Source organism: Gobius niger, assembly GCF_951799975.1.
Source record: "Gobius niger genome assembly, chromosome: 12".
Classification (NCBI taxonomy): domain Eukaryota; kingdom Metazoa; phylum Chordata; class Actinopteri; order Gobiiformes; family Gobiidae; genus Gobius; species Gobius niger.
The window spans coordinates 19,101,639-19,128,511 of NC_136863.1; the positions used below are offsets into that span (position 1 = coordinate 19,101,639).

A 26,873-nucleotide genomic window follows, 5' to 3' on the forward strand; every position below is an offset into this window, starting at 1 on the left:
TTGAGTCGATTTGCTAAATATAGTCTGTTATGAGTGTTTGCCATTAATAGCGTTCCGACAAAGACTCTGTACCAAATATATCATGTCTGGAGCATATTCAGCAAATGTAGAGGAAATATTAAGAAAATTCACAAAACGCAAACGTTACTGAAGCTCTCTATGAGACTTTATGGCTATAATACTCCATCACGCTGTCAAAAGTGGATTATGTTTCCTAATTAAAGTCCAGGCTATGGTTTATGAGCAATATTGTACATATTTTCCAGATTATACAGCCGTAGCCATTGCAGTGTTGCTTTGAGGACATTACTGGTCTTATCAATCATTATAATGAAGGTCGATGGCATTTTATATTGTTTCATTTGTTTGTCACGCATAATAATGATAAACAAACACACAAGAAAAAACAAGAAATGCTCGTAAAGATAGCATGTCTGCATGTAACAGAATGTAGTTTAAAATTTAAAGGGGGGGTATTATGCAAAATCGACTTTTTCAAGCTTTCCATCATGTTATTATGTCATTCCCTCATTAAAAACATGCCTGAAGTGTTGCCTTGGCACATTCACGTATTTTTGAGTAATCTGTAAAAACTCTGATGGCAGCCATTTTAGGGATAGGTTTGCCTGAGTCCTCCTAGGAACGCCCCCACCTCCTGGAGACGCCTCAGAGCTTTTGTCACCAGCCGAGTAACCAACCACTGCTCCTCAGCAGAACCCCCTCCCCACTGATGCCACAGACAGTGTGTGGAGGGGGCGTGTCGGAAAGGGTCAGATGTTCTTAAAGAGACAGAGGCCTATTTCAAGACATTCGCTACAGCCATTTTGAGAGAGCAATTTTATACAAGGCAGCTATTTTAATTTACTGCATTTACAGACCGACAGCAGGTTTCGTCATCATTGTAGAGTGCTATAGACTGGTGCTATGTGATTGAAAAAAGCATAATACCCCCTCTTTAAGATTTGACTAGGAAGGGCTTTCTGTGTTCCCTGCGTGTTACTGGGCAGGACAATTATTAATATTATTTGTTTACATTTGGTAATAGTTAAAAGGAAAATTGTTATTTAGCACTATGTGAATTGTGAACACAAATACCTTGGTTGTGCCTCACATGTTAAATAATGGCAGGCTTGCAGGTTTCTCCAACAGGAACTGAAATACATAGCTGTATACATAGCTTTTTTTTTCTTCTTTCAGATCACATATTTCCAACATGGCACAGTGTCTATCAATAATACAGGTGTATAGGCCTCCCTCAGAATATTATAACCTGCAGCCTTGGTAATCCATCACCGCTCTGTCAGGTGTGATACAGTATTTGACAGTTCCACCCAAAGGGAAACACTGTCAGAGTCTATATGGCCGACACCAAACCACAAACACACAAGATTAACAATGTCCACACAGAATATACAGAATTCCTCTCTGATCATAATAATGGTCACGCTGCTACATCTCATTAAACTTTATATTGCTTCAGCAAAACAGAAGACTCCCTAAAATAACAAAGAAGTGATTTTTTTTATGTGTAATTTGAGGGACAAGTGAAATATAAAAGCATTTTATGGGATTACAAAGCTGCTCCAGCTGTGAGGTGGAATTAGTTTGTCGTTACAATGGATATAAATCAGGCAGGCGAGATAGAGGCATTTGTGCAAAAATGCAGAGGAAATTGAGAAGTGTGGAGATTGTGTTACAAGTGGTGGTTTTATTATTATTATTATTATTATTATTATTATTATTATTATTATTATTATTACTATTATTATTATTATTATTATTATTATTATTATTATTATTATTATTATTATTATTATTATTATTATTATTATTATTTAAGGTATCTAAAGTCAATGCCTGCCTGGGTGGTTTTGTGGCTCTAATTTGTTGTGGGAGTAAAACCTCAGATCGCCAGGAGCTGTACACAGTCATGTATACAATTCTAATAACAGAGTGACCCATACCCTTTACTGACTGACACCACCAGGCTTTTGGGGGTAAGGAAGGACTCCCCCAATTTTGGTGGGTTTATAAAAGGCGTGTGCACAGACAGGAGTCAGAACCTCTGCCGAGCTGTAATTCAGGGAGAAGCCAAAGGTCATGATGAGTGCACTGAGAGCCAGTCTGAGCCCCGGGCAACTCAGCTTTCCAAATGGCCCCTGGCTCTTTCATTTTGTTGTTCTTTCCAATGAGGTTCAATATATGAAAAAATATATATTTAAAATGAATGAACAAATTGTCCAAAAAAATTCTTTAAATAAACACATAAATGTTCATAAATATATTAAAAGTAATATTCCTACATGCTCCTGCTTTTGTAATTGTTTTTACTATAAAATGTCATTCCCAGCAATGGCATTTCCACTTGTGATTCAGTGTAGCTCTTTCTGCCAAAACATACTTTTAAAAAAAGGACAATCAAATTTAATATATTCTCTTTTCTTTCAGCTTTTCACTTGCAAGACTTGCCCAAATAAACAATTTACCTGCAAGCAGATAAAATGTGTATAGTTTATAAATATTAAAAATACAAAAGGAATTATACATGTAATATCTAAATATAGGGCCAGATCTATCGCCTGGCGCAAGAACAGCGCTGCTTTAAACGCAATGGTCAGCTTCCATTGGCGCAGCTGTTCTACATAACCTCACCATTGGCCATGGGTGTTTCTCCACCCCATGCACTTGGGGTGCGCCATGTCTGGAGTGGCAAGATATCAAAGGGCGCTCATAGTGCTACGTACACTATATGCTATAGTGTACGTTTAGAAACACAAGATTGGGCCCATTATGTTCTTTCTGAAATAGGATCTAGAAGAGCCAATACATACTCATTACTTTTATGACATACAGAAACTCTCTATAGGTATTATACTCAAACATAATGAGTTTATTTGAGCGACAGACGTCAAACAGGCAGCGTTAAACCAAAAGTCAGTGAAGTGTGAATAGTTTATCAGAAGACAACATGACAAACAAACACGTAGTGTGTGGTAAAGCTGAAAAAAAAAAAGCAGTGTGTGGGAAGTGGGCTTGTTCTTTGGACCAGGTCACGGTGGTACTTGAGGAACAGTAATTGCTTTGACCCGGAGCTCAGCCGACGTGTAACTCACTCAGGGCTGAGGCAGTGGAGGGCTGCCCATGGCTGGAGCGGGAAACAGTCAGCGCTCACAGGGAGGAGAGGGTTTGAAAGAAGCAGGAAAGAGGCAAGTCAAACCAAGAAAAGTTTTAGCCTTTGCCCCAGAGGCTAAGGCTACATCAAGGAAGCGGCTGATTAAGGACAAAACATCTTTCTGCACGTCGAGTCTCATACATAAAGGAACACATCAGAAAGGAAAGCAACAAGTGACGTTCTTACGCTGCAATATCATGTTATATAATTAGTTTATATACTTGCTATTACAGTACATTAAACTATCTTTTACACTGAATCTCTTATATCTTTCTAAAATAGAGGACAAAGTAAATGTAATTGGATACAAGTATAGTTTTAATCTAATATCTATACTGGATTGTTTAAGAATTGAGGGACGCTTTGCCTTCAAAATCTTTCCAATGGCCTTTTCAAAGTTATGTGAGTATTAGCTACACCCTGAGGTGGTTTCGGCTTGTTAACTGCCCTGTGTAGTGGGCTAGTTATATCTTGTTAACCTCCACGCCTATTGAATGACGAGGTCTTTTTCTTTTTCTTCTTACTTCACTGCTTTTTCAAACCGTCCTCCGTTTCTCAAAAATGTATTGCAACTATATCATGCTTTGAAAGGCTATGTCATATGAAACCTTATATAAGAAAACTTTACACGAGTACAGTGATTACCTATGCGTCTGACCAGTGCTGCATTTTCTAACAATATGCCCTCCCCCATCTTTCTATAAACAGCCACAGATCCGCAGCTGGGAGGAGCAGTGGAGAGCCTCAGGATGTTAATGGTTCAATAACAAGTCTGATCTGTCTACGGCGGACCATCCAGCAGCGACCAGGCCCGCGGAAATAGAGCTAATTATCTTGTCATGAAGCGAGGCGACTGTCGAACACAACTGATTACACTACCGCTGATTGGCAGAAAATATAAGTGCTTACAGCAGGGATAATGAAAAGGGAAGGTATAACTGAAGGCAGGGTTATTACACGGAGAGACTCACACTAAGCACCGGTGTCCTTTCTGTGGACAAAAACCTATGAGGTCGGCAAGCTGAAGAAGTTGGGGATATGTTTCTAATTCTTGCGGTTTTTATATGTACAATTCTTCCTTACAGGTTCTGACATAATAAAGGGGGTAGAAGCATATGGTTGACTGACTACATTTACAAATTCCAACATACTCTACCTACTGTATATAGCCATAGCTACCAGAAATGGGACTGCCATCTGCGATCATTTGAATAGAAAAAAAGGGAAGAACAATTATGAACTGCACTTCTACAATCTACACTGAAGATAAAGGCAACGAAAAATGGATATGAGACAAAAGTGTGAAGCCCCCCCGGATCAGGTTTTGTGGCACGGCGCGAAGCAGAAAGGTGTGACAAACAATGCTGATTTCCATACGCCACCAAGAAGCCGATTTAAGCCGGGTCCACATGAAAGCACACGCCTCATTATAAAGCCACAGACATATTGTACCTGGTAGGTGTGTGTGAAGCTAACAAGCCTCTCTGAGCCCTTAAGAAGCGACCGGGAGAAAAGGCCACGCAGAGCTGAGGAAGACAAGGATTTTCTGAGTTTCTCTGCGTCATGTGGTCTGGCTTGAAGCTGTGGATGTAAATTAACTGCTGTGTTTTATAGATTTCTTTCAATGTAAAATGGAATTAGTAATGGGCTATTCATTTGTATTATCTTAAGTAAATAGCTAATTGTAAGGCATTGTCATTAATTAACCTGGTAATGGAGATCAGTGGAGCAGGACCACACCTGACATGCCCTTTCCAGAGTCTGTCCTTTACCTCATTTCCATGTCCCTTCCCTCCCATCCCTCTGTCTCTTCTCTCTCTTCTATCCTTCAGGTAAAGGAGGATGAAGGCTCGAGAGCTCATTGTCTCATCTGAAATCTCACACCGGCGAACATCTCTAAGTTAGCCTGCAATCATCATCGTTGTTTGATAAATGAAGCTTCAGCGGAAAATTCAACCTCAGAACCTCATCCTGCTTCAGCCATTCATCACCCAGGGTCCCCTTCTTAAGCTCCCCGGTCAATCACTCGGCCGTTTCCCAGCCGTGCTGCGACCCTCCTCCGCCTGGCCTCTCCTCAGCTCTGCTCGTCCCGGGTCTCTTGCTACCACCACCAGTATCCGGACTCCAGGGGAAGATTCTGGCTGAAATCCATCATCGCCATGTATTCCACATCATCATGCAATCTTCCGTCGGGGTCTGAGAGTACGATCCATGTTCAATAAAACTTCCTAACACATTCTGTCTCTGCAAGTCTTTTCAGGTTGAAACACATTTGCACCTGGAATCAGACCTGACACGTAAAATTGACCATTGACTGGATTGTTCCATTCCACATTTATTGTTCCGGTCATGTCCCCACTGTTTCAGATCAACACTTAATCTCCACTCGCAGCCATAATGAGATGCACTGGGAGAGAATAATTAGGAGCAGACTCAATGGGGAAGTGCAATAATGGTTTCCAAAAATCCCTGTTTCCATTATTTCAAAAAGTGAGATGTTGCCTGAGGGCTGTGGCTCCGGAGATAATTGGTGATTCAGAACATGATACTGATGGTCAGCAGAGTTTTATGTTGACAATACACAAACAATGGGCGCTTCTCATATTTCAGTGTTTAATAATTACAAATAATTAGCATGAGGACGTGTAAACAGTTCCAGCAGGAGAGGCAGCAGTTGTGTGTGATAGAGATTGAGTGTGTTGTGTTGGACTAACAAATCACAGTTTTGCACACTCAACAAGATCAATATTTGCTTTAGAGAATAGAGATGACGTGTGTACACTCAGTGGGCAGGTAAAGTAAGAAGGATTTAGGAGATGAAAAAGAAAACAACACAACGTTAGAAGAAGGTTGGCTACAGAACCAGAGATATCTGTCATGTCTTCCATTTGGATTATGAAATTCAAAATAATTGCACCATGTGTGGCCTCGTGAATAACAAGTTTATTTTGAGACTAGAATCATTTTAATTGTTGAGTACAAAGAATGCAATGCAGAAAGATAAGACCTACTGCATTCTTCTTATGCAGTGTCTAATTTGGTTATGCTGTTTTATCCCCTCTCTGTGAAGCATGAGAATATTTGCCGACTGAGCCAAAGTCCATGTTCCAGCCCCTGTCGTTGCTGGGAATGACAGTTCAACCCACCTTGTCTCCAGTGTCTTGGTGGTGAATGAATGTGCATGCATGGATGATTGGTTCCTTGATGTACAGTAAAGTGCTTTGCGTGTCCACTGGAATTGGAATATGAATGTGAGCATTGTACTATTTCACAATAAAAGCTCTTGGGTTGAGCTGATACTTAGACAAGAGTGATTGAGTGAAGAAAGGTAATGCATTTTAGCTAAATCTGTAGGAAAGTACTTTGCCCTGTCAGGGCTTGTTGTCTTCAATCGTACAAGTATACAAATATAAATAAAGGAGTCCAAAACAGAGAGCTTGAAAGAACATGAAAAGTCAAAGGCAATAAAGGTGTTTTATTCAACAACCTATCATTTCTCTAATCCATCTAAGGTTTCACTGATCCAGACAGAAATCTTTTAACAAAGTTCTGACAAGCAGCCCAAAACCTTAAACGCAGCATGCTTCACGTAGATCTCCAAACAAGAGAGGTACACAAACGGCCTGTCCACTGCCTCAGCATTCTCCATTGATCGCCTGACGGCCCGTCTTTTAGCTCCCAGTAAAACCAATCCATTCTGGCCCGAGCTCGCCGTCAGCACCGCGCATTTCGAAATGCCTTGTTAAACATTTATGACCGGGCAAGAGTTATTACAAGCACAACTCTATCCGTCTAATTCATCACTTATACATAAGGGGTTTATCCATTTGGCTTGTCACATTATGGCTCTCATTGGGTCTGCGGGAAACCAAGTTACTGATAGCTTTGGTAAGACAGCATATATCCACATTACAACGTCGTGACATGTTGTATTCCACAAGACATCATTCAGAAGCACTGTGGGGCACATAAATGCTGGCCAAATGACCGGATAAAGGCTATGGGCCAGTCGTCTCCATTCTCCGTCATGTGAAAATCTATTCCCCCGCAGGAGTTCAACTTTGAGCCGGTACAATGGACTCTCGCAGAAGCCTTCAGGATAAAGGAAGAAATCGACAAGATATGCGCAAAGAGAGGTGTCGTCATCTACACTAGCTACAGTGAGAACCATATGTAAACATACAATTCATAAAAAGACACATTTGCATTTTTTTCTCACTGTCTGACATGAAACCACTATTAACTTTCATTTTTATTGGGTCAACTAAAATAAACATTTAAAACATTTTACATTTTATTTGTCATAGAAGAATAGAAGAGATAGAATTTTCTACACATTTTTTTTAAATTACTTTTTACAAAGTCAGTACACACACTAAGATTACTATACTTTGTGAAAAATGTGTGAAAGCCCAGATGATGATATCATGACCTTGCAAGCACAAGTCTGGTTCATCCTTGGGTGCAATTTCAAAACACTTAAAGGTGCCAGGTTCATTCGTTCAAACAATGATGGAAATGACCAGGCATCATACAGATCAGAAAGAAGGCGGGTTCTGTGTCCCAGAGATGAACGTGCTGTGGTCTGAAATGTGAACATCAACCTAAGAACAAATGTAAAAGACCTGGTGAAGATGCTGAACCTGGTAAGAGTTTGTCATTATCCAGAGTGAAACAGTAAGAAACACAAAAAAGTCTGGGTGTGCAAAAAAAAAAGGAGAAAGACTTTAATTTTTGGAGACATATCCTGTGGTCTGACGGAAAAAAAAATTTTTTTGGTCATAATGACCATTGTCACGTTTGGAGGAAAAAGGGGGAATCTTGCAAGCCTGAGAACAGTACACCATTCCAACTGTGAAATACTGGGGGGGCAGCATCATGCTGTGGGATTGTTTTGCAGCGGGAGGGACTGGTGCACTTCACATAATAGATGACATCATTAAAAAAAAAGAACACTATGTGGAAATATTGGAGCAACATCTCAAGACATCAGCAAGAAAGTTAAAGCTTAGGCGCAGATGGGTCTTCCAAATGGACAATTCCCAAAGCATGGTCAATACTGGTTACAAAGTGGCTTAAGGATAACAAAGTCAATGTTTTGAAGTGGCCATCACAAAGTTCTGATCTCAATCCAGCTGAAAATGTATGGGCAGAGCTGAAAGGCATGTGCACGGAAGGTGGGCTACAAATTTGGCTCAGTTACACCAGTTCTGTATGAAGGACCAAAACTCCTTCGTATATGCTGATGATCAACCTTCACTTCATCACTGTGAGCATTTGCAAAGGATAAATGCAAATTTAGTGAGATCGTTTAAGAATAAGTGATGGGGTCCTATTTGATTTTAGTTCTCAAAAATAATTGAACATTGAAAAATCCTTTCTTACATCACTACAGCTTGGAAACAAAGGTGCATAATCTTACATACACAATGTCACTTTCTTGGCTATATTTTATCAAAGCAAGAAGAATCCAACAGGCAGTAATATACGTCCTCCATAAACCCATGAGGCCATTATCTGTGCGTAAATACCTGTAGTGTATGCTCTTCTAACCAGAGCCGTCAGTCCTCTGCATCTTCCTCCCTCTCATATTTCCAACCTTTCTCTCCTCTCTTCCTTTCATTGTTTTCGCTCCATCTTGTTGAGACCTTATTTCAGACAGATTGTCAAAACAGCGCAGCGAGAGAGGACTTGGAGAACTATCCTTCACGTTCAAACCCCAGCCCCAAACACTTGACAGGAAATTGCCTCAGACATGCCACGCTCTGAGTTACATCTCCATTGCTCCTTCAGTGACGCGTGTGCGCTGGTGGTGGTAGAACAAACCCAATCTACTGATGCCTGGCAGCTTGGGCACGCAGGTGGTAATCCTCACTCATATGCTGTGTGTTTCCTCACAATGATTCTCGTGTTCGGCTTGACAAATGACAGCGGCATCTTCTAAATGTTGTCACAAGCTATCAGAGAGCCTCCAGTCGGGGAGATAAAATTACAGTCAAAGAAGGCTTAGCCAGAAGCAGCAGAGCCTCCAGCCTGTACATGTTGGCCGGCTTAGTTTTCAGTAATTTGTATTGATAGGCTCAGGAATCAGGATGCTATTCATACTATAAAAATAGCTACATTCCCCTGAAGTGTAGAATACCAAAAACTGCATTTCGAGAATCTTATGATACACAAGAAAGGGTTTCTCAAGTTTGTGCTGGTAACTTAAAGCAATGGACACTTCGGTTCACCATCCTCCAACCCTAAAGCAGACAACTTGGGTACTATCATTTACAGTATTTTCCGGACTATAAGTCACACTTTTTCATAGTTTGGCTGGGGGTGCGACTTATATTCAGGTGCGACTTATATATCAAAATATATAATTTCACATTACGTTTGTTATTTTCACACTGACAGTCGCTAGAGGGCGCTCTAGGCTGGTGTACCAGTATCTGCTACTCCTGCACCACTGAAGATTTAAAAAACGATTTTAAAAAATCGAGCAGCAGAAAGAAAGTGTGGAGTGAGTGAGAAACTTGTGACGGACTGGCGAAAAGCGGAGGTTACTCTTACTGCAATGAAGAAAACAAAAAAGCTAATTGCGAGCTAATAGCTAGATGGCTACAGCGAGAGGAACGAGTTCGCAAATGAGAGCTTGAACAACGTGATGCCGAGAGAGGCTTGTCAACGGTGCAGTTACGCCTCCAGGTCGTTGCCAAGGCCGGTATGACTTATACTCCGGAGCGACTTAAATATGTTTTTTTTTGTTCATATAGTCTGGAAAATACGGCAAATGTATTTGTTAATTTGGTCGGGACAGCACATGAATGAATGCTTGTTGAATTGTAGCCATGAGCTAATTAGCATCCGTTGTACCGCACTCACAAATACTCGCTCATTCATTGTGATTTACAGTACATGTTTTTAGCGGTAGGGGAAACCAGAGAATCAGGGGGAAACCTACACTGGCACAGGGAAAATAAGCAAGCTGAACACCGAAATCAGACCCACCATGCCGCTAATGGATCCGAGCCACTGCCATGTCAATAGGAAACAAGCTGAATCCTTTAAAACATTATACAAAGGGAGTATAGCCTACAATACAAAACAACGGAAGTGAGGGTAGAGTCAACAAGGCGGTGATAAGAGTCTTAACAAACCATACTGATGACCACTTCACTACGAAGACCTTATGCGGGCTAAAGAAATTAACAGCCCAAACCATAAAAAGTCACGGTGCATTGAATACAAAACGAAATGATTATAAGATGAGAGAGATGGTTTTCTGGTCAGGTCACGTACTCATAAACGCTCCTATTTAAAAATGCAGATAACATTAGAAACGTTTGTCAAAAAAATGCTATTATTAACTTGGCTTGTTGATTCCCTCTGCCAGACCACTTCCAACCCAGTCATTACAGAACATCAAAGTCTGCGGCTGCTTTGCCAATTGACCACATTTGCTCTTTTCTCAGTGTCTTTCTCCCTAGAGGCATCTTGACATTAGACATATCATCATTCGTAAAAACTAATGGAATATTTTAGCCTTTAACCCCGACACTCCAGCTCGATGTGTTTATGCTTGTTTATTTATGCCGGGTCCATTTTAACGAGAATGATCGTATCGGTGAATTTGACTGGGGTGCAATCTCAATGTCTATCATTTGTTCAACGCAGGAGTATCACACTCGCCTCTCGCCTGGGCGGTGGTAGGTGGGTGTGATTTGAGATTTGTGGACACATGTGGTAGTAATGGCGGACTTTAAGAGACGAGGCTGTGAAAAGATGGAAAGAAAGTTCACATTGTGGAGTGGGTCTCGGGGGATTTTTGGAAAGCTTCGAGGGGCTGATAGACAGACAATATGAGAGAACTGACTCTAATTGGCTGAAAAGAAGACAACTGGACAAGTGAAGTGGGGGAACAAGACAGATAAAGCCTGTGTGTAGCCTCTGTTGTATTGTGTTCTTGAACTTTAGGGTTACACTGACTTTTATGGACTTTTTGGTGCGAGAGAAGGACTAAGTGTGTGTGGGTGGCATATACACGTTTTAAACTTTCACTAACGAGGTTATGGTTCTGTTTTGGTGGATTTGTTGGGTAGAGAAAACTGAAATGAAAAATCTGTCTCTTTGCTTATGCATTAGTCTGCATCAGTGTTTCCCAACCAGGAGAAGGACAATACCTGGAATTAATGCGGCATCAAACATTACGTTGAAACTGAAAAGCATTTCAGTATTGTTTTCAAAGGGTTCAAGCCTAATTTATCTTCAACCTTCAACACTGCCAATAATGCAGTAGTGTGATGTCACAACCTTACTTTACAGTAAATCAGAATTTAGTCTAGTTTAGCTCAGCAGTTTACATTCGATGCATTGTTTTTGAGCAGTTTACATTTTTATTTTAGTTGATCACTTTCTAAAACATCAACAGCACCCTCTACGTAGAGGGAAGAAGGGAAGTCTACAGTACTGTTTTAAAGTGTGCTGCACAAAACCACATTTGTAATAGACTACCGTCCAACTCCAACCTATGGTCATAAATACATTCTGCATTATCCTCCAACCATAAGTAATCAAATTATACATGATCCCACAAACAAATCAAGCTACATGTGCCACTATATGCTCTCGAACATTTGCTGTCCACCAGTTCCTAGTCCTGTTTTTGCCAGCCACTGTCATATTGTGAGTGCGTGACCAGTCAATTTAGCAAAACACAGCAAAAATAGAAAAATATAGCTTTAGTCTCCCCATAGGAGGCAATATAAATTGTACACAAATCAATACAAGTGCATTCTGACAACCAAATCACAATGGAGACAAAGAGAAAATTATGAGAGATACCTTTTTTTTTTCCTTTATTGCCCAAATCTACTGACAGAGCTTTGTGGCCATGACCTCTCAGTCTCGGATCTCCAAGTGCTTTTAGCTGTAAAATAACTTGAGCGCACTAATACAAGTATGTATTTTATCTACATAATTATTCAAGCCCTATTCTCACAAAGACATAACTGAATACAGTGCAATTCCAAAAGATGAAACCAGAATTACAGCTTATAGCCATAATCAGCTATTTTTACTCTCTGTTATCATTCCTCCATGCTCTCTGCTGACATTTGAGTTGCAAAGTGAATTCCAGTGTTAAATGCAGTTTCTGATTTCTTGTGAGTAGTGCCTCATAGGAAAAATATCTGCTATACGAGACAGACGGGTGGCAGGAGGGCTCATTAGAGTAAAAATGTGTGTTATTGTTGTATTGTTCTTTTTAAAAGGCCATTGTGCAGCTTATGGAGGCGTGCTATTATGAGCACATGGCAATCACTGTAATCCCCAACTCCGCAGATTTACAGTGTTTGCACACATTTTGTGGCTGCTAGGCTATTGCATAAAGATGTGCATGTAGTCATTGTAATGGAAATGTCAAACGAGATATACCCCGATAATTAATGTAGATTGTCAGCCTTTCGGTGGCGATATGCAGCTGTGTTTGATTTGTGCATCGGTGTACATAAAAAGGTCAGAGATGTCTATGTTCCTGCGTTGGGAGAATGTGTGGCACACTGGGAGGTGGAGTTATGAGGACATTTGAATTACAGATTACGGTAGAAAAACACATCTAGATGACTGATGAAAGCACCTGTAGCTGGGAATCACATGTGTATATATATTACTGACGCCTGTGGAACATCATTACATATCGATACTATGTTTTCTATATTGAAAACACAACCAAAAGTTTCCACCTCAGATTGAATACAGAAAAAGATGCACTATGTACATATCACTCATTTAGGAATAAAAGGAGGGTTTGTCAATTAAAAATGATTACAACAACAATCACCATTGCTAAAGTGCTGGATACAAAATGATTTGACATTTTGTAAACAACTCGTCTGCCCTCACTTTTATCAGCTGTCACCTCCTGGTCAATGAGCCGAACAATAACTTTTGCACTCAGAGTCTGACATTCAGCAAACGTGGAGGACCTAATCCACAGACGAGTAGCCGCTGTGACCCTGAGAAGGTCACAGAGACTCACATCTCCCTCCAGCTTCTTCCTCTTGAGTCTTTGTAATGAAAGAAGTGTCACTTTTATAGCACATATGAGGTACAGCGTTCCCCTGAGAGGCCTGATAGGTAAGTGCCCCGGGGCAATTGTCAGCCAGAGAGTGCCGTGTCCAACTGTCTTTACCTCCTCCAGCCTTTGTCCACTGCTTTCAAAGGGCTTCAGACTGCACCCCGCGATGCTAAAAGCCGAGACGCTTTTTTAGAAACATGTGAGGTTTTTTAACAAAGACTTTAGATGTCAAATAGATTTCCACAACAGATGAAGACGTGACGGGCCCTGCCCCAGAGAGAGAGGGCTACGTGGAGTGCATGCACAACAAAGAGCAATCCAACGGACAAATGCAGTTCAGACCACCCACAGGGATCTGTACTTAAAACCTTCGCAACTAAAACAAACTCTCATGCATATAAACTTTTTTTTAAATGGCCATACAGTCAAACCTCATCTTTGGTGAAAGGGAGAAAGACACTTATGGTCATTTAGGTCCCTGAACTATTGTGCACAATTTCGCTTCATATTGACTGCTGCAAAGAGTTTCCCTGATGGAAGAGCCAAACTCAAATGTGGCTTTTAACAGCACAGTCTTTGACGGCTCCACTGATGGTTTGAAAAGGTTTGATGATTTGTAGAAAAGGCTATGATACATTTCTTAAAGATTTCAGCCAATGTCCACTCAGGCTCTTTTGAGTGTTTTTGTGGGACCAGCTGATTATGTTGAATTTGTCATTTGTGTTTTGATTGTGTAGAGCAGTGGGGGCCTCAGGGGTACTAAAGGGGGGGGTGGGGGGGGCAAGCAAAGCTTGGCTACAAAACAAGTCTGTGTATCTTTCGTTCAATCATTTTTCAAATTGAAATCAAAAACAAAATGACCTGGAGACATCTGCTAAGAGCCTTTTTCGTTTTATATTTAAAAAAGTAAAAAATCACTCGATATGGCTTAAATTTAGAGTTTTCAATCTGATGCCAAAGTAGAAAAACAATAGGAAAAGTACAAGCTCAGAGTGCGAGTATGTCATCGATTCCTATCATTTATTCATCTGGAACAGCAGAAGGGCCATATTATTGTCCGGCTGCATCAGGGCATTCACATACTGAACACTCTTCAAGGAGGAGATTTCTATAAACGCTGTAATATCGGATGTCTGGACAGATAAGTGGCATATTTATTTCTCAAAGCCTCGGATAAAAAAAACACATTTTGAATGAAAATGTACATTTATTTGCTTAGTCTTTTACCGTCTTTGTTGATGTTGTTTTTCAAGTAATTTTAGCTGTAAAATGATTACAAATCCCTTAATAAAGTAAATGAATATTGAGTGTGTACCCCGGGAGATTTTTGGATCAATCAGGGGTCCGCGATGTCTCGGACTTTGGGAATAGCTGGTGTAGAGATGAATAACTTTTGCAGAGGTTAGGTAGATGGATGATTTACCATTAAACAATTGTGGTCATACCGCCTTTGCGATGCCCAATCCCGTCAGACCTTGGAAGCTAAGCAGGGAAGGGCCTGGTCGGTACTTGGATGGGAGACCGTTTGGTAACACCAGGAAGCCTAGCGAATGTAGTGTGTGAGTGAGTGGTTGGTGGTGGTCGGAGGGGCCGATGGCGCAGACTGGTTGCCTCGCTTCCGTCAGTCTACCCCAGGGCAGCTGTGGCTACAATAGTAGCTTACCACCACTGGGTATGGAGTGAATGAATAGTGCAATGTAAAGCGTCTTTGAGTGTCCAGAAAAGTGCTATATAAAACCGATGCATTATTATTATTATTATTATTATTCATTGGGATGAAAAAATTAAATCAGATATTAGCATATTTGAAATATACAGCCAAAAACTATTCAATGTTGATCATTAAATATTGCAATCATCAGATGCTACGTATAATCCCGTCTCTTAGTGCAGGTTTTAGTGGACCATCTGCAGGGAAATATTTGATATCTCCACGTTGACAGCAGTCAAACATCGAGGTGCTGCCTCCACTGACCGCAGAATCCTGCTCATAAAATTGCTCTCTTTAGCGTTAATGAATTCTAAGGTGCACAGACTGTGGAAGATACTGAGATGGTGGAGGCAGGAACCAGCGCTTTCACTTCATTAAAAAGTCATTGGGCCCGAGGCTGCGATCACTGCGCTGCAGTTTAAGCTGTTACAAACGGCTCGTTGGCCAGCCACTCTTGACATTTCACTGTCTGATCACACCTGGCTCCGAGCTCAGAGCATTTCTCTGGGAATAATAATTAGTTCACCATAGACTCCTGCGCAGCGTGAGGCGCTAAAGGAGGCTGAGGATTTACTGTGTGGCCCATAGCACTTTAGGATCTGCTCCTTTGTGATGGTTAACCAATCTTTGCTTTGTGAGATATTCCACACAAAGATGTGTGTCAGTGTAATCATGTGTCTTCTGTAAACAACTGAATGACATCGTCTTTAGTTTGTCAAAGGGCCACTTCTGTCTTGGCTTATTGGCGACAAAACAGCCTTAATTTAAAGGCAACAGTATTGAACAAAAAAATAGAGACAAATCACTGAAGTCTTTTATTCAGTATTTTTGTGACTCATTCATAATACTTTTCATTAAAATGACAATAGAATTCAAAAAAAGATATATATTCCGGCATGTCCTGTTTTCCTCACTGCCAAGGTCTATTGGGCTGGTGAACAGTGAGGCATTGTGGGAGTACTGCAGTATGAGCCTGGAGCTGTTCAAAAATAATGTTCGCATATTTCGCACAGGCCTGAGCGTGCAGGGCCTTGTCCATCAGTCCTGAGCTGACACTATGGAGCGTAACTGGTGCCAAATGGTTAAGGATATAATCAAAAAGCAGGAATGTAACTGGCAGGTGTCACAAAAAAGTCCCGAAAGCATGTTCTGTGAATTCAAACAAACATCTTGCACATTTATGTGTTATTATTATATGTAAGAGACCAACGTTTCCTTTGTAGATGTCTGTTTTCATGGTTGTGGACTTGTGGCCACAGCTCAATGCTCTTGTGAATGGTTGGCATTCTCACAACAGACAGGGATAACTGACCCATGTTGGCCTCTCACCTTTACAGCAGCCCCTGAAGTGTTCACAAAAGCACACAGACGGTCTTGAACAGGGCCGCTGCTGGCCATTTTGGTGCCCGAAGCCATAATGTTTGATGGTGAAAACGGGCCGGGGGGAGGTTATTGAAATTAATCAAACACACTAAATTACACCAAAAATGATTGCCAAACTAAGTAATAGAGTTATGTCATTGTTTGATTGTTGAATTTCTCTGCTCTGCTCCTGCAGCTGTGCTTCAGCTCAGATGCGCCTCCTTTCTTTGCGCCTTCCTCTCTTTTTTCTTTTTCACTCGCCGCTGCAAGCACAGGCTCCACAGAACACTACGTGATGCAAAAGTTTTGTCAGAGCATCTGAACTCATGTTTGCTGATGGATACACTGCGTTTTGTCTGTTGTATAAACAGGCCGTGCGTGAAGTCTCCTCGCGCAGCACAGCCCTTATGTTGTGTCATCCTTTGCATTGGCACACATTTCTGTTGCTCTTGATCCTCATCTTTCTTATTGAAAACAAGGTTGTACTTTGTCATCTGCATGTATAAAACATTGTGCACAAACATTGTATAATGCCATTCAATCACAATGACCTAAATGTGGGGCTCCTCAGAGCTTTTGATGCCCAATGCCATTTTAATAGGCAACCTTTCACCAAAACAGAAATCTGATGCTCTTGAATGCATGGACTTCTGTAAAGACTAAATATGTTTCATGCTTTGTTAAAGGGACTATACAGAGTTTAGTATTTTCCTCCCCCTACATGTTCCAGCCATGTCCTAATGTGTAGAATGACCTAGACCTATTCACCACAACTGCCTCTAAAATCCTGCACTGTCACTCAAAAAAGTGTTAATTCGGGTCCGAAGTGCTGTCATGCACGAGCTTACTATAGAGACTGCAGACCAGACCAGAGGTGGCAGTAGTGAGCATAAAATTAACAACTTGCATCTAGCCCCTTTAAGTCTCACAAGAGAAACCAGACTCAAACTAGAGAGTCAATAAAGTCATTCAGAACAGAGAGGGATCTATTTATTCCTACTTTTCAAAAGGATTTTTATATTTTTATTCATGTGGGCATATATCTATATTTATTCAATTCAACTCAATTCAACTTTATTACGGACTCAGGGCCCAAAGAGACAGAGGGACACAATAAAACCAACAACACCAAAAATTGTTGTTTGTGTTGTGTTATTATTTCTCTAAGAAAAAAAAGGGGTTTGGTTAAAGAATGTAATCCTGAAGTTACTGTATTTCAGAAAATATGGCTATAGTTGCAGCTGCATGTGTTGAGGCTGTGTATAGCCCAGTCTTTGAATGCTTTCCACGTTCGGGCTTCCTGTTGCCTTTCATTACACCTTTCACCTAACATTTCAGTGTTTTTTGGACTATGTGGATCAATACAGTCTCGTAATAATAACTGTATGCCTTGGACACAGCATAGGGGAGAGTTATTGTATTTCCACATAGACTTAAAATAGCAAAAGGCACAAAAGGAATACAAAACCACTCTGAATGCTTTCCATTCGTACAACGGCAGACAACTCAATTGCAGAGAGTCCAGTGAATAGTGGCCATAGCTAACATTTCTGTGCCCATCTCCTGTGCCATGAAACAGGCTCAGGTTTTCATTGTGTCAGGGCAACTCCACAGCTCTGGGGCACAGACAGGAGACAGGAGACAGCTGGAGAGGAGTTAGAGCTGCCCATCAGAGGGTAATGTGTCCACACAAAGGACCAGAGCAGAACTGATGGACACCCGCCATGCAGCATTCACTTTCTATACAACCATAGGATACCATTGTATTATACATGTACGTGTACAGACAGCATCCAGGCTTGATATAACTACCTTTGGTGGTGCGATGATGGATTATTTTTCCTGCTTTATGAATTTCAGTCCAAAATATTTTGGAAATGTGCCCTGCAAATATCCTGTTTCAAATGTGTACATCATAAGATGTCAGAGAAATGACTTTGGCATTTTCTCTCAAATATGTTTTTACAAGTTAAAATGTGATTATACAGAAGGAAAGGGAGTTGTTTGAGCGTGCAAAAATTGGACATGGCTAAATTATGGGAAGCAGTAATATTCACAACTTTACAAAACACAATAATTTCTATTTTCTTTTCTTATCAAAATAATGAAAAATGTTAATTTTGCTTGATTGCATTACACCACTGTAACTCAGGGATAATTCCAGTGAAACAAACCATTTAATATTCATGTGTCAAATGAGGTTCTTATTGTGTTCCATGTCACTGCCTGTCACAATGTTATGTCCAAGTAAATCCCATGTATTGTATGCTAATTGTATACTGTGCGCCGCATATTCATGAGATGTCAGAGGAAAAGGGTTTATGTGTGACAGCTGATTAGCCTCATACTGTCATTAACCTCACAGTGGGAGATTATGGACTCTGACAATGCTCTCAGGGCACTGACTAAAGTATAACCATCAATACTTGGAGGACATATACAGACATAGGCAGTATATAGAGCAGTTCAAATGGAGATAAAAAGATACTTATTTATGTTTAAACAGTTAAGAGACACTGAAAATGAATACTGTTGTTGTTGTTGTTGACTTGTTATATTACTAATTAACACAATAAAACACATAACACAATAAGACCTAAGTGGGGTGCTATGGGCGTGAAGGAACGGTGTTTAAGCTTAGTTAAAATTCATAAAAATGGATTACATGTATTATGGATTGCATCACAACACTGATTGTGACAGACCAATAGATCATTGTTGATTTTTCTAAAACCCATTACAGAGCAAGAGGAAAAAGCTTTTCAAACGGGGCTCTGACAGAAAAAGAAAATACAAAACATAAAGATTTCTAAATGTATGACATGCTTTTCAGCATACCTTTTGGCGGATTTCCTCCTCCATCCTAATGGGTGACCCCAGCTCGGCCACCTGCCGGACCCCCTCACTGGCGTAGCCTCCGTACTCCCACAGAACATAGCTCCTGGAGTGGGATGCCCCAATCAGAGCTGACCAGTGATTGGCTCGTCCTGGAAATTCAAAAAGAAGAGGACAACTTTGCTGATTTGCCGCTATGTGGTGAGTTTCATTCAACAGATCAGGTTGACTGGCACTGTGTGGTGCTGTTATTGTCGAATCCCACCTAAATGCTTGCTTAATTGCTTTTGAAAATCATAGTATATTCACTTTATTCCGCCCCGCCCACTTTTGCCCCTTTTTGCTTTGTCTCGGCACTTCCGTTGTACAGACACTTCCGGTCGAGCGCGAAGCCCGTTCATTTAAACGGAGAACGAGGGAAAATATTCTCCGCTCAAATCTGATGTTTAGTCGATTGATTTGTGTAAAATGGCCAATGTTCATTTGCACCAACAAGTCAACACTGCACCGTTTCTCAGCGCGGCCGAAAAACGGCTTTGTTTTCGTGTAGTAACTCCTATCTGTTAACAGTCCCATGTTAACAGATAGGAGAAAAGGGGCGGGCACAATTCATGGCGGTGCCCACGCGAACGTCCGGAATAAGGTGAATATATCAAGCTACTAAAAGATCAGCGAACCATAATTCCACTATCACATTATACATTCTCAGAAATCACTATTTAAGATTTGGGATATTTAGATATCTACATGATGAGAGTTCTCTTTGTCTTATATATTCTGAAGCTTTTACGCCTGGGAGAAAAGCAGTCGACAGAACAATAGATGGCTCGAAAAGTTCATGACGTCCTGTGTTAAATTTGTGCAGTTGAGAGGGGAGCAGAAGCTATTAGCCCTGTCAGGAGTGATATGCCTCCAGACACCTCTGCCACAGTCTCCAGCCCAGTGCTTTGACTCCACACAAGTCACGAAACAGGCGCTACTGCTCCCATCGCTGGAATTTATTTTGCACTTTAGCACTTGGCTTTTCATGGAGCCATTTGGTGAGCAGATTTATTTCCCGTTTCGGCTCAATTTCCAGACACATTTCTTCTACATTATGTCCTTTTATTGTGCTGAATAGACCCATGAACTGATGCTATTTTTACTGTTGGTCATATGTTTTAATACGGCGCTTGTCTCACGGCTTTAGAGCATTTTAAAACCCCTATAAACCATCGTTAGTTGGCAGACAGGCATTTTGGGGGTTGGACTAATATAAATCCAAATTAAAGTTGTTGGGTCATTGATGAATTAAAAAAAAAAAGGTAGCCTTTTCTACATGCTCCGAAGCCTAATACATGTGCAGCCGATTGTTTGTGTCACCCCAAAAGTTTTGTGTTATGGTGTATGCACCTTAAAACAGACTGATCATTTTGTTTCAGAATGTACACCATATTGCCTTGTATTCTTGTGGTAATCTCGACTAGTACTGTATAATGTTAGGGATGCACCGATACCGATACCAGTATCGGGTATCGGGCCGATACCACATGCTTGTACTCATACTCGTACTCATTCATGAGGTCCCGATACCAGAAACCGATACCATTTGACGTGTGGCCAGCGCACCTATGAGGCGCAACTACGAGGCGCAGCTCTCAGCTGAGGAGAGAAGAAGCAACAAACTGGAGAATTCTTTAGTGCAAATACAATAATCCACATAGAGCTGACTTTATTACAGACTGCGCTCTCTAAACCAGAGTCTGAGCTGGATTTAACCAGAGCTAAATGTTGTTAGAGCTGCAGCGTCTGCAGTGTTTACAACATACAGGCTAACGATGCTAACTCGCGGCTAATGCAGTTTTGGCCATTCTGACGCCGTTTTATACCCAGAGGTTTATTCATCTGAAAAACTAACCCAGCGACTAAAAAGTCCTCAGAAAATGCAACGTAAAGACATATAGCATGTCCATATTGAGCGAAAATGAGCTGCAGCAGAACAATGAAAACGCTGTAGCTACTCGCTAAGTTACTACAAACACACGAGAAAATCCACACGGAGCTGAAGTAAAGACGAAAAGAGACCATTTAAGTAACATCTCAATACTATTGTTAAGATAGATAGATAGATGATACTTTATATATATACATAAAAATATATGAATAAAGCACAGGCATTGGGGAGCTTTTGGACATGGGCTTTTCGTCTATAATGGACAGTGCAATAAAAATTAAAAAATAAACTGAATGAAAATTAAAATAAATAAATAAATGGCATCAGCACAATTCTAATATAACTGCTCTTAAATGTGTAGCAAATGAGTAAATTTACTAATTACAAACCAATCTGCTGTGAAAAAAGTAAGAATGTTGAAGAAAATGCCTTGTACTCGTATCGGTATTCGGTATCGGCGAGTACTTAAATCCAAGTACTCGTACTCGTATCGGTTTTAGAAAAAGTGGTATCGGTGCATCCCTATATAATGTATAGATATTTTGTAGCATATAATGTAATGCACCATAGCTCATTTATACTGCATCTTTGAATGAAAAGACCCGCATCCAGGGGCGGATCTACAAAAAAAATCACGGGGTGGCAAGCAGGGGGCCTTGCGAGTTTTCGTTGCTCGCAAGAAAAAAAAATCCATTTAGATACAGACTGAGCCTCCCAAAATTATGTACAAATAGTAGCATTGTCCATAATATAAATGGGGGTTTCGAACTCAGGTAAAATTTTAAATAAGATGGAAATACATACACAAATAAAAAAGCATTATCTTTGGAGCTACAGGAGTTGCTCCTTATTTAGCTCCATCCATCCATCCATTTTCTTCCGCTTTATCCGGGGCCGGGTCGCGGGGGCAGCAGTCTCAGCAGAGATGCCCAAACTTCCCGATCCACACACACCTCCTCCAGCTGTTCTGGGGGGACCCCGAGGCGACACCAGGCCAGCTCGGAGACATAGTCCCACCACCGTGTCCTGGGTCTTCCACGAGGCCTTGTCCCACTAGGACATGCCTGGAACACCTCCCGCGGGAGGCGACCAGGAGGCATCCGAAACAGATGCCCGAGCCACCTCAGCTGGCTCCTTTCGACGTGAAGGAGCAGCGACTCTACTCCGAGCTCCTCCCGGGTAACTGAGCTCCTCACCCGATCTCGGAGGGTGCGCCCAGCCACCCTGCGAAGGAAACTCATTTCGGCCGCTTGTATTCGCGATCTTGTCCTTTCGGTCATGACCCAAATCTCATGACCATAGGTGAGGGTGGGAACGTAGATCGATCGGTAAATCGAGAGCTTTGCCCTCCGACTCAGCTCCCTCTTCACCACGACAGACCGATACAGCGACCGCATCACTGCTGACGCCGCACCGATCCGCCTGTCGATCTCACGCTCCATCCGTCCCCCACTCGTGAACAAGACCCCGAGATACTTGAACTCCTCCACTTGAGGTAAGGACTCCCCACCGACCTGAAGAGGGGAAGCCACCTTTTTCCGGTGGAGAACCATGGCCTCGGATTTGGAGGTGCTGATCCTCATCCCGGCCGCTACACACTCGGCTGCAAACCGCCCCAGTGCGTGCTGAAGGTCCTGGTTCGTTGAAGCCATCAGAACAACATCGTCCGCAAACAGCAGAGATGAGACTCTGAGGCTCCCAAACCGGACACCCTCCGGCCCCTGGCTGCGCCTAGAAATTCTGTCCATAAAAGTAATGAACAGAACCGGTGACAAAGGGCAGCCCTGGCGGAGACCAACACGCACCAGGAACAGGTCTGACTTACTGCCGGCAATGCGAACCAAGCTCCTGCTGCGGTCATACAGGGAACGGACAGCCCTTAGCAGAGGGCCCCGGACCCCATACTCCCGGAGCACCCCCCACAGGGCACCACGAGGGACGCGGTCGAACGCTTTCTCCAGATCCACAAAACACATGTGGACTGGTTGGGCGAACTCCCACGAACCTTCGAGTACCCGATGAAGGGTATAGAGTTGGTCCAGTGTGCCACGACCAGGACTAAAACCGCATTGTTCCTCCTGGATCCGAGGTTCAACTATCGGCCGGATCCTCCTCTCCAGCACCCCGGAATAGACCTTACCGGGGAGGCTAAGGAGGGTGATTCCTCTGTAATTGTTATTTAGCTGACGTTGTTAAAAGTCTTTGTCCTGTCAAAAAAGTACTGAGAGTGAGCCTCTGTAAGCTCCCAAGTAGTGGGTAGCAGTAATCTATTAAATGAATCAGGCTTTGAAGATCTGGATTGCAACTATTCCTTGAAACAGTGCCAGGTTGATGACTACACTAGAATTTAGACAGTTCCACCCAAGGACAAAACCTGGCTGACATCAATGGGGTGGCAGCTGGGGTGGCAAGGCAATGATCAGGGGTGGCCCTCTAACATCTGCCAACATCGCTGAAACATAGCTGGGACTGAAGTCTCACGCAGCCAGTTTGGAATCAATACACACTTTCTGCTACATGTAGAGAAATATCTTTAGTAGTACTCACTTGGGTAGTCCTTGGGATGCACCTTCTCGGACCAGTTTCCGTGGAAGGTGAGGCGGTACTTCGCGGTTCCACAGGCGCAGCACTCCAGGGCGGGGCTCTGAGTGGCTTCACCAAACACCGCTTCTACAGCAACAAACAAAAATGACAGAGAAAGATTCAATTCAAAACAAAGGTGTCAGCAATGAAAAGGCACAACTGAATAAATTACACACTCTACACTCTACAATTCGGGTCTAGTTAGAAAGTCACCAAATTACGCCCTTCCAATGAGGGACACATTAGCTTTGACGCACGTTCATACATATTAAAACATTGCCCTCAGTTCGTGTTTTGCAAAGATAGGTCAAGGGGAGCTAGTGAATATTTATAGGCTCTCAAATTATTCTGCAGAAAATTTCTCTCAACATTACAGTTATGACAGAGCGAGACAGGAAAACCATTGAACGCAGATAGAAACAGGATGGTGTAATTGGCCAATTAAATTTCGGGAGGAAAGTGGGTAAAATGGAAAAAATTTGTGTCCATGCAGGTAGAGGTTGGCAGTATCGTCTACAGCATAATATCCAAATTTGGAAGATACAGAATATTACCATATCGAGAAGAACGTCACTGACAAGAACCCAGCAAAAAAAGATTTGAAAACTGCAGGGGAAAAATAAAATACAACATATTTGCAGTGTCTTTCAAACCTAAAGTGCTATCCTGTACTTTTGTAGTTTGGCTCTCATGTCACATTTCTGAAGATTTGCAAAAACACTGCTACTAATGATTATGTTTTAATTAGATATTTAAGTTGATCCCTATCACCCACCTATACTTGCAGACAAAGAAAAGGCACTGAAACAAGAACAGTTCCTCTTGATAATGTTGTCATGGTGATGAACATATTCTGTGTTATTTTCCTGCCATTCATTTGGCCATAATATCCTTGTATTAAGCTTATGGTTTGAGTGGTGCTTTAATGTATTCCTTTTACCCATTATTACCCATGATGCAATCCTTACCATGCCATTACTATGCACGGTGGACAACTAGCACATAATACACAAACCATCACTCCAAGGCCTCTACATCCTCAGCAGTAGTAAAAAGAAACATTTTTCTATGGGATATTAGCATCAACATTACTGCAGAGAAACCTTCACAAGTGGACATGTTCTTTCATATCAAATACATAAACACACATATTAATACAAAAGGAACATCTTTTCTCAGTTCAAAAAGTCCATTTTGTTACAGCTCACTTCAAAGACTTGAATTTCATCCCGTAATTCAGTTTCCTGCCATTTTAGGACTTCATACTTTTAACAGAAAAGGGTCGCCTCAAACTAGAGTACAAAGGCCCTGCAGATAATGGTCCCAGGATGAGGGCGATGATAGGCAGCGGGTTACCTCTCTCACACAGCCGAACGGTCAGGGAGCCTTCATCCTGGAAATAGATGATTCTCTTCTGCACAATGCTGGCCCTGTGAAGAGAAAAGGAGAACAAAAATGAAGATATTACATGAACAAAAACACACGAAAAATGCTAGCATTATTGCAAAGCTACGATGGGATTAGATAGTTAATGTGGTTCCTTTGCCACTATCTGGTCCAGGCAATCTTCTGAGAGAGGACAGTAATGACTCCCCACGGGCATCATAATGGACAAAAAGGACACAGAGAGAGGGTAATAGATTATCTGAGGATGAAATCACGTTCCCGAAACACGCTAAGAAGCGGTTTAGATTGTGGAATGGTAGTGGAAGATTCTGTCAAGAAACAAACACAAAGAGAAGGCAGGGTTTAAAGCTGCAAGTAACTTATTTTTTCCAGCTAATTCTTAGCATTAGTACAGAAAAGTTTGAATAATACATAGTCAGTAGAAAATGACTTTTTTTTTGTTGAGAAAATGGACCCGTGAGCTTAGTATATGGAATCACTTAAAACACACAGCACAGATTATATGATATAGTAATCACTAAAATCTTACAGCTGCTCAAGATTCTTTGTCAGTACTTGCACAAATTAGTAGTTTAAACTAAAGAACTACTACACTTAAACACCAATCTGGAATATTAGACAATAAAAACAAACATTTGTTGATACTTTTTAGTTATTGGTATAGAGAAGCATACACAACTTTTTTGTAGAGGCATAGCTCTTACAGTAGAGACATAAAACAGGCCTAAATGTTCACTCTGCTGCTCAGACTGAGAGGCCAGACGACATTAACCACGAGTTATGGACTGTATTACACATATAAATCTTGCACACACCAAATGCTACAATATAACCTGCAACATGGCCAACTGCTTAGGCATGAAATTGAAAAACAGTGAACTATGTCCACTATTATCCAACACTTAGACACTACATGTAAATTCACTAATGGTTGGAGCAGCATTAATGACACTTTGATTCACACCAACAGAAGCCACATATCAGTACTTGGATGAATGAAATATTTCATCTGTTTTGTCCGATAGATAGATAGATAGATAGATAGATAGATAGATAGATAGATAGATAGATAGATAGATAGATAGATAGATAGATAGATAGATAGATAGATAGATAGATAGATAGATAGATAGATAGATAGATAGATAGATAGATAGATAGATAGATAGATAGATAGTTACTTGCACCTTTAAACCCTGCCTTCTCTTTGCGTTTGTTTCTCGACAGAATCTTCCACTACCATTCCACAATCTAAACCACTTCCTAGCGTGTTTCGGGAACGTGATTTCATCCTCAGATAATCTATTACATAGATAGATAGCCACTCCAGAACCTTTACTTTATTTCGCTGTAGCCAATCAGAGGTCGACATGGCCTTGGGTTTTGGATTGTTGTCATGTCGGAACGTCCAAGTTCGTCCGATGCGCAGCTTCCAGGCTGATGAGTGACACGTTTCCTCTTGTATTCTTTAATGACATGCATGTCTGCATTCATCCTGAAATCAGTTTTGATCAAGTTCCCTGAAGCTCACACATCCCCAAAACATCAGTGATCCACCTCCGTGTTTCACTGCACTGCATAGATTTTAGTATAGTTTAATATAGTTTATGGATGTGGCCAAAAAGTAAAATTTTGGTTTCATCAGTCTAAATGATGAAACCAAAACATTTCTGGAACAAGCCTAAACATTGTTCCAAAAATGTTTAGACTTGTCTCTGTGCTGTTGTGCATATTGTAAGCAGATAGTACTTTGTGGTATTTGCGAAGTAATAGCTTCCTTCTGGCAACTCGACCATGTAGCCCATTT

The 26,873-nt window shown here is 41.4% G+C and overlaps 1 protein-coding gene across 1 annotated transcript in view; it reads right to left on the reverse strand.

Annotated features, from left to right (window-relative positions):
* Positions 1-26,873, reverse strand: part of spon1b (spondin 1b) — a 78,004-nt gene that overhangs the window by 19,745 nt on the left and 31,386 nt on the right. The window contains exons 4-6 of the mRNA XM_079567368.1: positions 25,016-25,089; positions 23,624-23,746; positions 19,147-19,295 (exon numbers count right to left, since the gene is read on the reverse strand). Of these exons, the coding sequence (XP_079423494.1) occupies positions 19,147-19,295; positions 23,624-23,746; positions 25,016-25,089 (346 nt within the window). The remainder of the gene's footprint in view (positions 1-19,146; positions 19,296-23,623; positions 23,747-25,015; positions 25,090-26,873) is intronic.